Below are 14,391 nucleotides of genomic sequence, written 5' to 3'. Positions count from 1 at the left end.
CTCCGAGGGTTAGAGGGGAAAAATCACAGAATGCCAAAAAGGGCTCATCTGGGAAGCGCTGGCACGTCCCGGGGCTGACGAGATTCCCAGGTCCGGAGCAGTGCCTCCACCACAGAAGCATCACCACCCACCCTGTGCCAGCCTCCCTCATTAGCCCACATGATGGATGCTTGTTCCTTGGGGGCCACCGCCACCACAGCAGGGAGGAGACCCCTTCCATCACCCCTGGGTGTCCGAGCAGACCCTGACCCACAGCCTCGCCAAGAGGGTCACCCAGCCCCGGCTGCACCCAGGGCCTGACCCACAGCACTGGGGCCGTGCCGCTGTCAGTGACGGGAATCATTTTCAGATGCTTAAATGTTCGGCAGTGCTTGTAAAATAAAAATCTTCTGTAAAATAATAATCGTCATCTGAGAGTGCTTTTTTTAACAAACGCGAGGTCTGTTCCAAGCACATCCAGCAACCCCAGGTCAGCAGGGTCTTATTTTCTGGCTCATTCCTTCCTGTTCTCCTGCCAACATCGTATTATAACACACTCATGTCTGTGCTGGCAACAGGCGTCTCCCTCGCCGGGGGGATGTCGCAGTCGGTGAAAGACGCCTGCTGGGCTCTGCTCCACTCGTAAGGAAGAGTTGCCCCTTCTAGGGGGAGCAAGGAGACCAAAACCCAACTGGAGAAGCATCCAGCTGCTCTGTTTCTTCCCCATTGCAGCTCATAGCAGCCCAAGGTCATTGCAAGCAGGAAATTCTTAATCCAAAAGTGAAGGTTAAAAGCAGGAGGCCAAGAATGCTGCAGATACAAGAAAGCTCCATTCCACCGAAAGCCGTAAATCAATAATAATTCACCCTGCATGGAGGCCAAGCCTACATGTTCCAGGCTGGGATTTAGAAATGGGAGCTCAGCCCCGGGCAGCCTCCCCACCATGTAAGTGCCGGTCCCTCGTCCAGCTCTCCCTGTCGCTGTTTCTTGCCGATGCTCTCACTGTTTTCTAACCTTCCCCTAGCAAGGAATAAAAATGTTTCTCCAGTGCAAGCCACTGGCTGACAAACGTAAATCTCTGGGCCGCGTTCCTGAGAACTTAATAACAACAGGCTGAAAAATCAGCCACGGGGTGCTAAAAATAAACAAATGCACGGAAGAATTTGGCTTGGTCTCATTTCCTCACGTGATGTCTCCTGCCTACAGGCAAACATCATCTGCCCCGTGCAGAGCACCGAAGAAAACTGCACAGAGCATCGAAGAAAACCACTTCAGCTTTATTTGTTCAAGCCACAACCCCTGTGCCACCGCCCAAACCTCGTGCTGCTTTTGTCTTCAAACCCCCATCCTTCACAGCAAGGACTGAGGCAACCGAGTGAGATAAAAGCATCCCCACATGCCCTGGGGCTGACTTCTGAGCGCAATCGCCTGGGTCAGTCCCCAGCTGCAGACCCAAGCCCCAAGCCACCCCCAGCACCCCACAAGCCAGGAAGAAGAGGAAAGGAGGACTTACTCGAGGAATCGTGTGATGTACTCCCGGCTGCAGCGGGACCAGGTGAGTGGGGACGTGTCATACAGGAGCTGTGGAGACATGATGAAAGGTCTTTTCCCAACTGGCTCACAGTCATTGCTGCTTCCATCATGCTGAATCCCAAAACTGTGTAAGAGCACAGTCCCACAAAGGAGAGGTGAGCCGCACGCCGCTACAACCGCGCAGCCTCTCTGCTTTCCAGCACAATGACACACAATGCCGGACATCACAAACCGTCCCAGCTCCGCGGGGACTTGGTCATTAACAGGACTGGGGGATCTGGCCGTGTGGGACATTTCATTGATACCAAGGACACTGCCCCAAACTTTGTCCCATGCTTTTATTTCAGCTTTCTTACTGAAACCCAGCCAAGAAAAAAAGTAATGAGAGTATCGAACAAGATTGAGTTAATTAAACTTGCTGGGTACACATTTTTACCATACAAAGATATCTGTTATGAACTATGATGTTCAAGTGATCTTGTCAAAATTTAACTGAAATTAAGGCAAGCAAAATTCTGTCACTGATTCTATACGCAGAGCCTATTTTAAAACTTCTTAATGGGCAACCCTCTTCTCCAAAACTTTTAGCATCAGCAACACAGGATAATATACAAATGCAATTTGTCCAGGTTGCCTTGGATTATGGGATTTTCATTGAACCTGGGGCAACCAAAAACTTAACTCTGAAATGAAATTCCCAGGGTAAGTTCTTGCAGGTGCAGAGGAAGGTTTGCACCAGTGCAGAACTGCTCGGCAATCTCCTCCCAACTTCTACCCGTGCCTTCTCAAGCCCTGACTGAGCGGCGCAGAGGACAGAGGTCAGAGGAGAGGAGGAGGAAGCCGGTGGTACCTGTGTCCAAGCTCATGGGCCACGGTGAAGGCCAGGGGCAGTCCTGTGTCCTCATTAATGTTGCAGCTCCTGTGGGGCTGGCACATCCCCGCCACGTGGGACAGACCCAGGGTCTCGCAGGGTCTGTTCATCGCTGCACAGATGTCCTTCCTTGGGCGACGGAGACAACGAACACACAGACACAGAGCAAAGAGGGGGGTTGAGAGCGGCAGGACCCAACACGACACGCGGGAAGGAGCATGGGACACGTCCCAGCCCACGGAGAACGACACACGGATGCTGGCCAAACAGAAGTGAGAATGGAGATATCCAACGTCTTTCCGCAACGGAAAGATTTACGACCTTTCCTTTCCCCTTTACTCTCCCGGTATCCCTGGCTTATTATTAAGCCTGATTAATGGGAACTGCTAGCCAGCCTGGCTACGTTTATTCCATTGTATAAATAAAGCTGATGCTGGGAGTAATTAAGTGATTACTACGTTGCTTGGGGAAGCACATCCCAGGAGTGCTGTGGTCCAGGGCAGAGGAGCACCAGCCACCCAGGAAGAACAACTCCATTGAAGTACATGGCCTTAAGTGCCTTATTTCTGCTACAAAGCAAACTTTCTAAAGAAGATGAAAACATTGTGGGTTGTGAATCATCACACAAACCACCACGATACTGCCAACAGACAAGCTGCTGCAGCATGAAACCATCAAACTACATTTTGACTGCAAGGTATATAAACTTGGCCAGAGGCGTGAATTCCTGCGAGCTTCATGGGAGGTCAGGGGCCTTCTCAGAGGCTCCTCTGCCAATCCTAGAGTTAGCCTCCAAGGGAAAAAAGGAGAGTTAAGCCCTGTGTACATCTCCTGGGAGGATCCAGCCATCCTGGAGCTTGGCAACAGGGCCATGGTGAAAATCTGGTTTGGAAACCTCAACTGCTAGTCAACTGGGAGCTGTCTCCAGGTTTAAACCTGAGATCTGAGACCAGTTCCAGCCACTAGGACCAGGTTATCTTTGGATTTCATGTTACATATCTTATGTGCAGATGTCCAGGCAGGGCTCAGGCATGGAGAGTGAGATTTCAACAGCTCCCACTGAGATGTTCCTCTGGCTGCCTGTCTGCTTCCCTGCCTGCAGCCGGCAGATGTGTTTCTAGCTGCCAGCATGGCATCTACAGCATAAAATTAGCACGTGGGCACAATACCTTGTGAGCAGGACTGCGACGTCGTGATGCAGGGGATGAGAATCTCCTTTAATGTTGATGCTCTTCTGCCATTTGCAAAAGCTTTTCAAGGTGTTGTCTGCATGGTGGGAGATTTTCAGGTCCTCCTGCCAGCATAAATAAAAGCTTGCTGTCATATTGCTGCCAGATCTGTTTGGTTTTCAGGATGCAGTGGGGAGAGGTCTGATCTCAGACACATCAGAGTGGAATCGAGAGTAACTACCATCCAGATGGAATTGCTCCATATTTATAGGTTGTAGGCTGGGTGGGAATACAGTCCTCTTCAGCTTTTTTTTCATCTGTGATTCAACTGAAACATTTAGTCATCTGATAATGGGGGTTAAGAAACACTGCGGGAAAATACCCTGTCCTGGCTGATGGGACAGGACGCAGCTGGGGAGCCTATCTGAGGGGCATCAGGCTCCCTGAGAGCCACCACTGCAGCTGGGAGCACAACCAACCAGCGATTCACAGCCCTCTGCTACCGGCGTTGATGCTGAGTTATCATAATTATAAGAATCAGACTCTGCAGTCCCTCTGACCATGCCATCCGCCTGACTTCACCAGGGCTGCAGCCCACGCAGAAGACAAGGAAGCAAGGCACGGGCACCTGCGTTTATCTTATGCAAACTCATCCAGGCCATGAAGACAGCAGAAGAGAGAGCTTATGGGCTTTCAAGGCCAGCTCCCCATGTATCCCAACCTCGCTGCCAGGACGGGAGGGTGAGTCACCATGTTTTCTTTTTACCTCTTCATCCTCCAGCAGGATGAGTCGCACTATTGCAATGTTGATGGGGTTCCCAATGCTGGCGTGATGGAACAGACCGGCCACCTGCAACAGGCAAAAGCCAAAGAAATAAAGCCCGAAGGAAAGACCTTTCCCTGTGACACTGCTGCTGGTAAGTACATCTGCAGGGGAACATGAGCTCAAGGGGAAGCTACTGAAGGTTGTTGACAACATCTCAGGGAATTCCCCAAAATGAAGGACAAGACCAGATGCAGACCTGGACTAAAGCACTTGGAGTGTAATGATATCCATTTAAAATTGATATAATCTGTGTAGCACATTGAAACTCAACCAGAAACACCTGGAGGAACACCTCTGCTTTCGCTCCTAATGGATGTGTTTAACATCTCAAAGGAAGCCTGTGCTCTCTGGGTGCCTTCACCAACCCCCAGAAACCCAGGGATGTTACTATGAGGTCCTCTGCCCAATCCCACACTCTTTTCTGGCCATCAACCCTTTTCTAAAATGCAAATAGCTGCTACCACAGCAGCAGAAGAGTGAACAGACTAAACTAACTCACGCTGACATATCTGCTTGTTTTATGGCACCAGCAAACCGCCCCCAGATTTCCAGTGGAGACCACCACAATCCGGTGCTCCTTCCCTTAACTGTCCTCAGTGCCACCTTCCCAGGAAAGCCATTCACGTCCCTCCTGCTAATCAGGCTAGTGCTGGCATTGGCTCCGATGGCAGCTGCCCCGGAGCGCTCCCTCTGCGAGCACGGCCACCCCTGAGTTCCAGGGAGTCTGAGCCGAAGCTCCCAGGTCCCCGCGGGTCTCTCCTCCTGCGAGGAGGTTTCCCTACCATGTGGAGGGCAGTGGGTGGCCCTCGCACAGGCTTCGGGGTGGTTTCAGCTTCAGCTGCGTCCCCGTGCCCAAGCTGCCTGCATGCCTGCCTGGGGAGAGCCGCAGTGGCACGACCCTGAGCAGCACCCACCACCTCCCTTCCCTGGAGCATCTCTGCCCTTGGGGTATCTCTCTGGGAGGCCAAGTTATCCATCCCCATGGAGGGAAGGAGAAGGGAACAGCCCTTGAGCTCATGGCAAAGGTGAAACCGCTGCAGGCTGAGCTGCTCCCGCCTGCATCCAAATTTTGGCCTCAGGCTTGCTGACACTGACCCATCCTCCCGCAGCGGATGGAGCATGGAGCAGAAAAGCCAGCGTGGGTGGGAACAGCCTGTCCGGTGAGAGGTTTGCTGAGGTCCCACCAGGGATGAGTCCTGGCAAGCCCAGCGGTCTTTATGTCTCACAGCCGTGTCCCCAGGGACCTGGCGGCTCTGCCATTGAGAGGACCAGGACTCACCATGTTCATCACGGTCAGCACGTACTTCTCTATGTTCTCTCTCCCATGGTATTCTATCATCTTGGTGTCTGCCACCACCAGTGTTTCCACCCACTTCTCCTTGCTGATGGAGCGCTGCTTTATTCTTCTCTTCCTGTGCTGCTTCTGTTCCCATCTTTCCCTTCGTTTCTCAGACCTCTCCAGGTTTTCCTGAGATTCTGAGGGATTAAAGGGGGAAAAAAGACTTTTTTTTTTTTTTTGTAAAATATCTGCAGCTTTGGTACAATATCATCAAGGGCTTTTTTTTTTTTTTTTTCAATTCAAAGAAACAACCTTTTGGCATTGAGAAGGAGGCTCTACACACTTAGACCTACATGTATTTTCCTGTGCCGTATGTTCCAAAAAATTACTGTGGGGTGAAGACTCTGACCTCAGTCTGTTGCACAGCAGCATTAGCGTGACAGAAAAAAAAAAAAATATTTAAAAAAGCATTCGAAGTAATTTTTTGACTGGAACAGGGTTTGCAATATTCCACGAGGAACACGGAGCCTCCCAGAGCAGAGTGCTTAGGGTTTGTATTGACATATGAATTTATAGGCAACCCTGCAGAGATGCTTGAGCATGTACCACCAAGAAACAACCCCGGTGGCTCAACATTTCTGATTATCATCACAAATCTGTATTTTGCAGGACAGACAGTTCCCCAACACGATAAACTCTGTGGCCCCAAAGCCGGACTGATGTCTTGAGCCAAATCCCAAAGATCATCAGTGTCCAGGGCAAGACCGAGACATTGCAGGACTGCACAGAGATTTCCTCAGCCACATGGAGACTGAACTCTGCTCCTTCCCGGGGAGAAACAAGGGGAACATTCATTGGGCTGAAAAGAGATGGGAGGTGGAGGAGAGCTCGGATGCTCCTCACGCACACCAGCAACTGGGAATTCTCATGCGGAGACTTTTCCTGTGACGCTGCTCCAAGATCAAGGTCAGGGTCAGCCCCAAGCTGGGTAAAGGCTTTACAAACCGCATCCCACACAGGGGGAATTGCTTTTATGACCATTTTCTAAGGGTTCAGCCTTACTTAGTTAACAATGGACTTTTACATTTTATGGACTATACTGTACATTAGCTGTGAAAGAGTGTTTTATCCCCCAGCCTGAAAAATCCCAAGTATCTGGATAATTTGATGAATTGCCAATACCACTGTGACAGTTTAATCGCAACAGCTTCCTTGGAGCCTGTTTCCATTGTGTCCTTTGCTGCTGAGCTTCCAGCTGGGACGTGAAGGTACTGCAGAGAGGATGGGCGCCGGGACCCCAGGGAGGGCTCATGTGGCATTTTCCCTTTCAGATCCCTCTTAAACACTCACCCAGCTGTACACACAGGCTGCACTATGTATTGACAGAAGCTAAATAACACCTAACAGCCTAACACCATCTGGCTGTGTGGTGTTTTGCAAAAAAACCCAGCAATAAATCAGTACAAAATGAAAGGCTTGCAGTAATTAAAATCCTACAGACTTTTGGTTTCCTTTCCAGGGCATACACATCACATCCACTTTTCTAGCTCAGATTGCAGTAGAGATCCACATGCATTACACACGGGCCATATTAGACCCAATGAAATTCATTTAGAATGAATAGACTTCAAAGTATAAAAGGAGCCATTATGATTACCATAGATTAAATGAGTAACTTAAATTAATAGAAGAATGCCTGAAGATAACCTGATGATAGGAAAAAAAACCAGTTTCCAAAAGCAGAGAGCTCTAGGAAATAAGCAAAACAAGATACACTGCCTGGAAGATGCAGCTTCACCGATGCAGACGAGGAGTAAAGCACCTGTGAGCTGCTGGGGATGCACTGAATCCCTCATTACTTGAAATCTTGGGTTTGGAAGTTTATCCAACCCATCTGCTCTAGACAGAGGAGAAGGAACCGGCATGCACTCTCTGCCCCACAGCAGAGAGACTCCTGGGGCAGCGACCAGGTTCCACTCTGAAAGTCCAATGCCCCCAACAGGTCAGAAAACAATGTTTGCAAGGAAATGAAAATAAATACTCAGTCTCCACATCACAAAATGCTTGCAGCAGGACCGGGAGGAAAGGATGAGAGCGAGAGGCCTGAGGTTCGGCACGCCTTGAGTCGTATATGTGAGAAACGTAAGCAAATACAGAAAAACTGGCAGGAGAAAAAAAAAAAAACAACTGTGCTCTGCAGTGATTCCCGTGACTTGTGATTAATGCCACAAACCCACTGCCTGGCGCTCAGCAAGTGAGATCTCCTGACTAGCAATGTGAATGAGCCTTCCTGCAATAAAAACGCCTATGGGAATGCTTGTGTGGGCACCCCTGGGGCCACAGGGCTGTTCCACAACCAGCAGCTCCAGGCTGTCGGACACCCACCCACCAGTGGCACCGCTGACTGTGCACCTCCCACACCAAATGCTACCCCGCAGCAGGACACCGCACAGCCCACAGTCCATCCCCGCTGCTGGTTCAGTTTTTTGGTCTGAGGGTTTTCTTCCTTGCCAGCCTACGTGGCAAGAGGGACCTCCAGGCCAGCTTGCAAAACTCAAACTATGAGCAATGGGTGTCATCGATGGATGCTGGGAGCTTAGGATGGGAGCCGAATGCCAGGGTTTAAGACTAACGAGTCTGCAGAGGCAATGCAGGGGGCTGAGGTTTGGACCTGCTCCCTTCATCTTTCTACAATGTGCTTCATATGAATCACAGGACCCAGCTGCTACCAGCTCATTGCAAAAATGCAAGAGGAAGGGGACAATACCTTGCACACCACAGGTTTCCCATGGAGCTGGTGGCCTCCTGCCTTGCTCTGGCCCGTGCTGAGGTGCCTGGCGCTTGTATATCCTGTGGGGCTGCGCCACTCCATCCTCCTGAAAGCTGGTGGATACCGGTTCGATGAAATAGTCCTCGTTCATGAGCCGAAACACACCCTTCTGGCAGGGAGAGACAAAGTTGTCACCAGGAAGCCACCTGCATCTAGCACAGACTCACACTGAAGAACCCAGGAACAGGAGAGGGTTTGCAAAATTTTCCAGGAGGAAACAGGTCTTCTCTAAAGAAACTGTTTTTATGGGTATTTTGAGCTCTAAACTCCCAGACAAAAGAGAACAAGCCAGCATGGATTGATCATTAAGAAGGTAAAAAGCTAAAGAGATCCCATCATAAAGTGCGGATGGGTGGTGAACCCGATGGGTGTCTGATAGCGAGGAGCTCAGGGGTGGCAGGGATGCTGAGACAGAGAAATGCCTTCTCCAGAGAACCAGAGCACCCCAGGAATATGCACATATGGTCTGGGACTGTGCTCCCTCCACCTCTCTCTGACCTTCCTGGAGATGCTCTGGGGACTCCAGGCAGACAGCCCAAAGGACAGCTTGGACCATAGTGCAGCACCAGAGTTTTGAGTAAGCATTGCACAAATGAAGGTCTTTTCCTAAGGACATCCTAAGACACAGACAATTGCTTCTGGCCTTTTGCACTGCCTAAGCACCACCATTGTGAACTGTCGGGTTACAGACTTCCCGCGGTCAAAGACCAGAAAACCTCCAGGGAAGAGGAAGAGGAACCTGCAGCAGCACTCGATCATGGCAGGAACTCCAATCAAGGAAAGTCAGTCCCAGGACAAGGAGCACGGCCCCTCCACGCAACAACGGGAGGATGTGTTATTGACATCTCTCGTTTAGCAGGAAATGACACCCTAAAACTTTCTTTGGTTAATTATGACCCCCCTGACCCTGACCCAGATGCAACACATCCTTATGGACTCACCCTGGACTCCCCAGCCTCCACGCATCTCAAGAACAAACAGCTGCAGTTGCTGCATGGGAAGCTCTTTGGATGGGTAGCTTCATCCCAAGGAATGGGAGCTCCCATGGGAGCCTGCAGCGTCAAGGGTGCTGCCTTGAGGAGTGTTTTGTAAATGTATTTTGTGCCATAAGACAACTCCATCTGTTCTTGGCTGCTTCAGAGCAGCCTCACGGTGTCTAGAGCAGGCTGAGGTGTCCTATGCTTACTCAGGAGCCCGTTCATGCTCAGTTTTGCTTACCATGCTTTTGCTCTGACATGTTTGTTATTTTTCACACCCCAGGACAGGGCAGGGACAAAGACAGAAAATCAAAACACACCTCTCCAACTGTTTCCAAGATACAACAGGACTTGAGCCTACCAGTGATGCTTTGTCACTGCTCATGCGGTGCCAGGGAAGAGAAAATGGCTTCCTCCCTAATTAACTCCTTGCAAATGTAAAATAACAAGAAGGAAACACCATGGGGATGGGGAAGGAAGGGAAGGAGGCCACAGATATGATTTCTTCTCAATTTCCTGATGCAGGTTATTGTGAGCCAGGAAGGGAACAGAGACCTCTGCCCCGGCTGAAATCTGCCCAGGGGCCACGTTTCATCACCGGTTGTTCTGTGGTAGCACTGAGTTGCATCTGCTGCCCGTGGGAAGGTCCGTTTCTCTCTGTTTAAAGCACACCTGGTTAACCTTTCTGCACCTTGCATATCCCAGTCCAGCCTGGTAAGCAGTGCCAGCATCCCTAACCTCTGCCTCCCTCATGCTCGCTCATCACAGTCTGTAACAAGAATAAGAAATCGCCTCGGAGAAGGTGAAATTGCACTGGCAAAACTACATGAATGAGAGCAGAATCCAACTCCTATGACTGTATTTTATTTTAAAATCATTGACAGGAGGAGTTTGAAGTCTTACAGTAGTGTGGTAAGAAAGATGAAGCCTGGTCGTAGGAACAGGGATTGCAGAGGATGGCCGAGGGTGTCAAACAAGGTACCATCACTGTGTGCCACACCAGTAGCTAATGCTGCAGCAGGCACTGCACCTACGATGGTAATGGGGAACTCGGCCCTTCCAGGCACTGATAAGATTCGGTTCAACACATGAGGATGCCACAGGCAGGAATTTTGGGAGAGCCCATCTGTGCTTTACAACTGGGAATGGCAGAGTGCTTTCAATGCAGGAACGCTGGGCTCGAAATGCAAGGTATCACCACCATATTACCTGTATAAATGTAATATACTGCCCTAGCCTATAGCTCTATGCTTCCCCACACCTGAGTCAGCTCCTTGTTTACATCCTGTAATACCGACCATGCTTACAAGTGGCATGTGAGTAATTCCCTGTAATGAAGCAGTAGCTCATTACTTTACTTTCCATAATAATTATGAGACATGCAGCACATTGCTAAGTACAGTTTTCCGTGACTTCATGTCTGACTGACAAAAAGCCATGGTTATTTTAAGACTGAGTAGAGAAGGTTTAAAGCAGCTTAAGGCTGCAGTTTGCTCACCACTCGCAGTTTATGGACGGCAGACTCTCTTGCAACATTGTGCTAATGCTTTTTGTGAGCTAACAACTTTTCCTGCTTCTTAAAAAATACTAATCCATAGCATTTGCAGGATACTGTTCATTTTCAACACACTTCACAGACCGTAATGACGGGGTTCACCAAACACCACTATGAAATGGGTGTTTTCAAGTGACACATTATGTGGATGACAAATTATGTAACGAGTAACTTCGTTTTTGCTCTCCCATCTGTGGTTAATTCACAAAGAGAAGTTTAATTCTCTTAACCAGCACGTGTTTCGAATGACCTCGTGAACATCCTTCAGCCCGTTCACTATTAGCAGCTTGGTTTTGCCTGACTCACGCTGCAAGACTGGACTTCTAAGTCTGACAGTAGATTTCAGCTCACCAGCAGGACGAGGCCACGCAAACATTTCCAGAACCATCACGTATTACCAGGGGTCTCCCCGTGCAAATACACATTCATAGGAGCGTTTGTGACACTTTCTACTTCTGTGTACACTGCAGCCATCAGTGTTTCTCTCATACAAACATTCACAGAAAAATGAATCAAAAGGTTGTAGGTTCCTCCCAGGTGCATCAGTCTATTTTTTAACTGAATGATGGGCCTGGCTATTTTCTGCAGGCTTCATCCCCCTGGAGACAGGAATGCTGCATGAAGTGCAAGGTGCCGAACACCTTCAAGTGCTGTTAAATTTGGTAGGAAAAGAGCAACCAACACCTTCCAGGATGTGCCCAGCTCCTGTCCTGCCAGTCCTGCCCCGCCATGCAGCGGGGAAGGTCTGAGCTTTCTTCTTGCAGCTTCAGGTGACGGAGAGGCAGCAGCGATGCTCCCCGCTGCACGCCTGTGCCCTGCACTCTGCTTTCCCCAAAATCCAGCAGTGCACTTTTGCACCTCCAGACAAAGCACAGTGATTTGGGTGGCCTCTGCAGACCTGCCATTTAAAAGCCACCCCGCTCCACCAGGCTAACTCAGTGTACAGACACACTGCCTTTATTTAAACACCTTGTTTTCAGATGGGTTTCTCATAATCCTACGTTCATGTCCTAGAAGGCAGAGGCGATATGAGAATTGCTCTCTTTGGGAATTTGGACACAAACAAGTAAACACAGTCCTGGAGAGTTCCCAAACCACTGGAATCCATGGGAAATTTACAGTCAGCTCATCCATGGCCGCATCAAACCTATGCAGTGAGATCCTGACTCTGCTGCTGTTGGGAGGAGTTTTGCTACTGCTTTCAGCAGAAAAAAGGATTTCACACAGCTTCTGCTATTTCCTTATTGATTAAAGATCTCCGTACTTACCAGGCCATCACATGTGCTGAGCGCGGCCAGACCTCCTGTCAGCGCCCGGCTCCGAACCTCCCCGATCATATGGCAGGAGTTGTACGTGTGAGACTGGATCTTGGCATTGGCGATCCCCCCGTATCGCCTCTCACTGACGAACCCGGGCGCCAGGAGATTGTTGTTAAGGCTCAGGTTGAATTTCAGGGGTTGTCCTTTGTAATGCAGTTCATAGAAGGCGAGAAACTTGCTCCTGGAGGAAGGAGACCTTCGGTGAAGCGCTCGGTGGGACAAATCGTAGGACAGGAACGATCCGCTCTCGTCAACCTTGATGGGATGAACGATTTCGCTGCTGGAGTAGGGCAGAGCAGGCTCTGGGAAGAAAGGGGATCAGTGGTTAGCTTCAAGATTCATCACCTTTCCTCTCCTACCCCTTCAGCTGGATGCTGAACTCCCAAAGGCAGCCCAGTGGGCTCAGGTACCCAAATACCAGTTGGATCCGGTAACCGGTGCATCCACTGCTGCTGCCGAAGGCACGGCACAGAGCAGGGAAGGGCAGGAACCCCACAGCCGTGGGGCCCCACGCTGCCCCTGCTGCCCTCGGGGGGCCAGGAGCTAGGATTCTCCCTGGGGGAGGGCTAAGGGCAGGGTCGGGGTAGGCTGGGGAGGGATGGAGGGGGGTACGGGGAGGCCGTGCAGCTCCAGAGCCCTGCTCCGGCCGGGGCTGGTCCCCATTTCCATGCATGCGTTCCCGCCGTTCAATTACGGCTGCCGGGAAAAAAAAACCCCCAAAAATAAAAGCCCCCCAAATCTCAGTTTTGAAACGGTGTTTGGAAGCCGTCTCTGGGGGCAAAGCACCCCCCGGGCACCGAGCGCCCCGGCGCTTCCCCGGCTGGGTGCGCAGCCCTGCGGCCGCGGGGAGCCGAGGGGAGCCGGGGAGGGGGCAGGGGGCAGCCGGGGGGAGCCGGGGGGGTGCAAGGGGCAGCCGGGGGAGAGCAGGTGGGAGCCGGGGAGCGCGGGAGGGGAGCCGGGGAGCAGCCGGGGGAGCCCAGCGCGGGGGCTGCAGCGGCGGTGGCCACCGGGCTGTCCGGCTGCGGCTCCCGCGGAGCGCCCCGTGCGGCTCCGCGCCCCGCCGACACCTCTGCACGCCGCGGACATCCCCGCCTGCACCTCCGCGCCCCGCGCCGTCCCGCACAGCCCCCCCCCCCCAACCACCACCCCCCCTCTCCTCCGCCGACCTGTCCGCGCCGTCCCTCCGCCCGCCTGCCCGCCCGCGGCCAGCGCCAGCACGGCGGCGAGGCGCAGGAGGCCGGCCGGGACCGGCATGGGTGCGGGCAGCGGGCGGCTCAGCGCGGCCGGCGGCGGGGCATGGGCGGCGGGGGCGGCCGCGGCGGGCGGGGCTCCGCGCCTGCGGAGGGCGCGGGCAGGGCCGGGTCGGGCAGCGCGCGCCTCCCGGCGCCGGTACGGCCCGGTGGCGCCCCCTGGCGGGCGCGGTGGGCGGCTCCTCCCGGACCCTCGTGGCGGCGGGGGCGGGGGGGCTGCGCGAATTTCGGGGGGGGGGGGGGGCAAAAACAAACGGTGCTTTCCTGAAGCTGGCGTCTCCCAGGCAGAGCAGCAAGGCTGCGGCGTTCTCTTGTGGCATCTTCTTTTATGTTCTTTTCAGGATAAAATGAGCGGGAAATACGAAACTTGGATAATTTGATGCCGTTACCCGCGGTCCGCGTTAAGCCAGGAGGGAAAAATGTTGAAAAAACAGCAAACCGAGCGTTCCGTGTCCGATGAGCCCGTCCTGAAAGGTGACCGCTGGGCGAGGACTGACAGAGCCAGGGAGGTGGGCTCCTAGCCGGGGGGAGGGGGGGGCGCCGGGTGACACCCTCCGGGACCTGCCCGGGCAGAGGGAGCAGAATGACGCTAAACACGCAAAATAAATGTATTTTCTCATCCCTGCAGGCAGCACACGGCGGGCGGGGCTGCTCGTGCTGCAGAGGACACTGACAAGCCGGCAGCTTTCCCAGGCCGTTACGGCTGCGGCGACTCCGCTTTTGCCGGCTTCGGCGGGGGAGGGGGGTATTCTATGATTGAAGTGATAATGTTAAATATGCAAATGAGCTGGGGGCAGCGCGGG

The 14,391-nt window shown here is 52.2% G+C and overlaps 1 protein-coding gene across 3 annotated transcripts in view; it reads right to left on the bottom strand.

The window, feature by feature from the left end:
- Positions 1–13,732, bottom strand: part of ADAMTS7 (ADAM metallopeptidase with thrombospondin type 1 motif 7) — a 51,814-nt gene extending 38,082 nt beyond the window's left edge. Inside the window, exons 1-8 of one of the 3 annotated variants that reach the window (XM_030015614.2) lie at positions 13,505–13,732; positions 12,288–12,640; positions 8,425–8,596; positions 5,658–5,854; positions 4,319–4,402; positions 3,553–3,677; positions 2,363–2,512; positions 1,493–1,636 (exon numbers count right to left, since the gene is read on the bottom strand). In XM_030015614.2, coding sequence (XP_029871474.1) covers positions 1,493–1,636; positions 2,363–2,512; positions 3,553–3,677; positions 4,319–4,402; positions 5,658–5,854; positions 8,425–8,596; positions 12,288–12,640; positions 13,505–13,592 — 1,313 coding nt within the window. In that variant the 5' untranslated portion in view covers positions 13,593–13,732. The remainder of the gene's footprint in view (positions 1–1,492; positions 1,637–2,362; positions 2,513–3,552; positions 3,678–4,318; positions 4,403–5,657; positions 5,855–8,424; positions 8,597–12,287; positions 12,641–13,504) is intronic. The other 2 variants (XM_030015615.2, XM_030015613.2) reach the window with 2 other exon arrangements.
- Positions 13,733–14,391: the final 659 nt, after the last annotated feature.

This window comes from Aquila chrysaetos, chromosome 5, assembly GCF_900496995.4.
Source record: "Aquila chrysaetos chrysaetos chromosome 5, bAquChr1.4, whole genome shotgun sequence".
Taxonomy (NCBI): domain Eukaryota; kingdom Metazoa; phylum Chordata; class Aves; order Accipitriformes; family Accipitridae; genus Aquila; species Aquila chrysaetos.
This window is presented reverse-complemented; position numbering and strand designations above follow the sequence as displayed.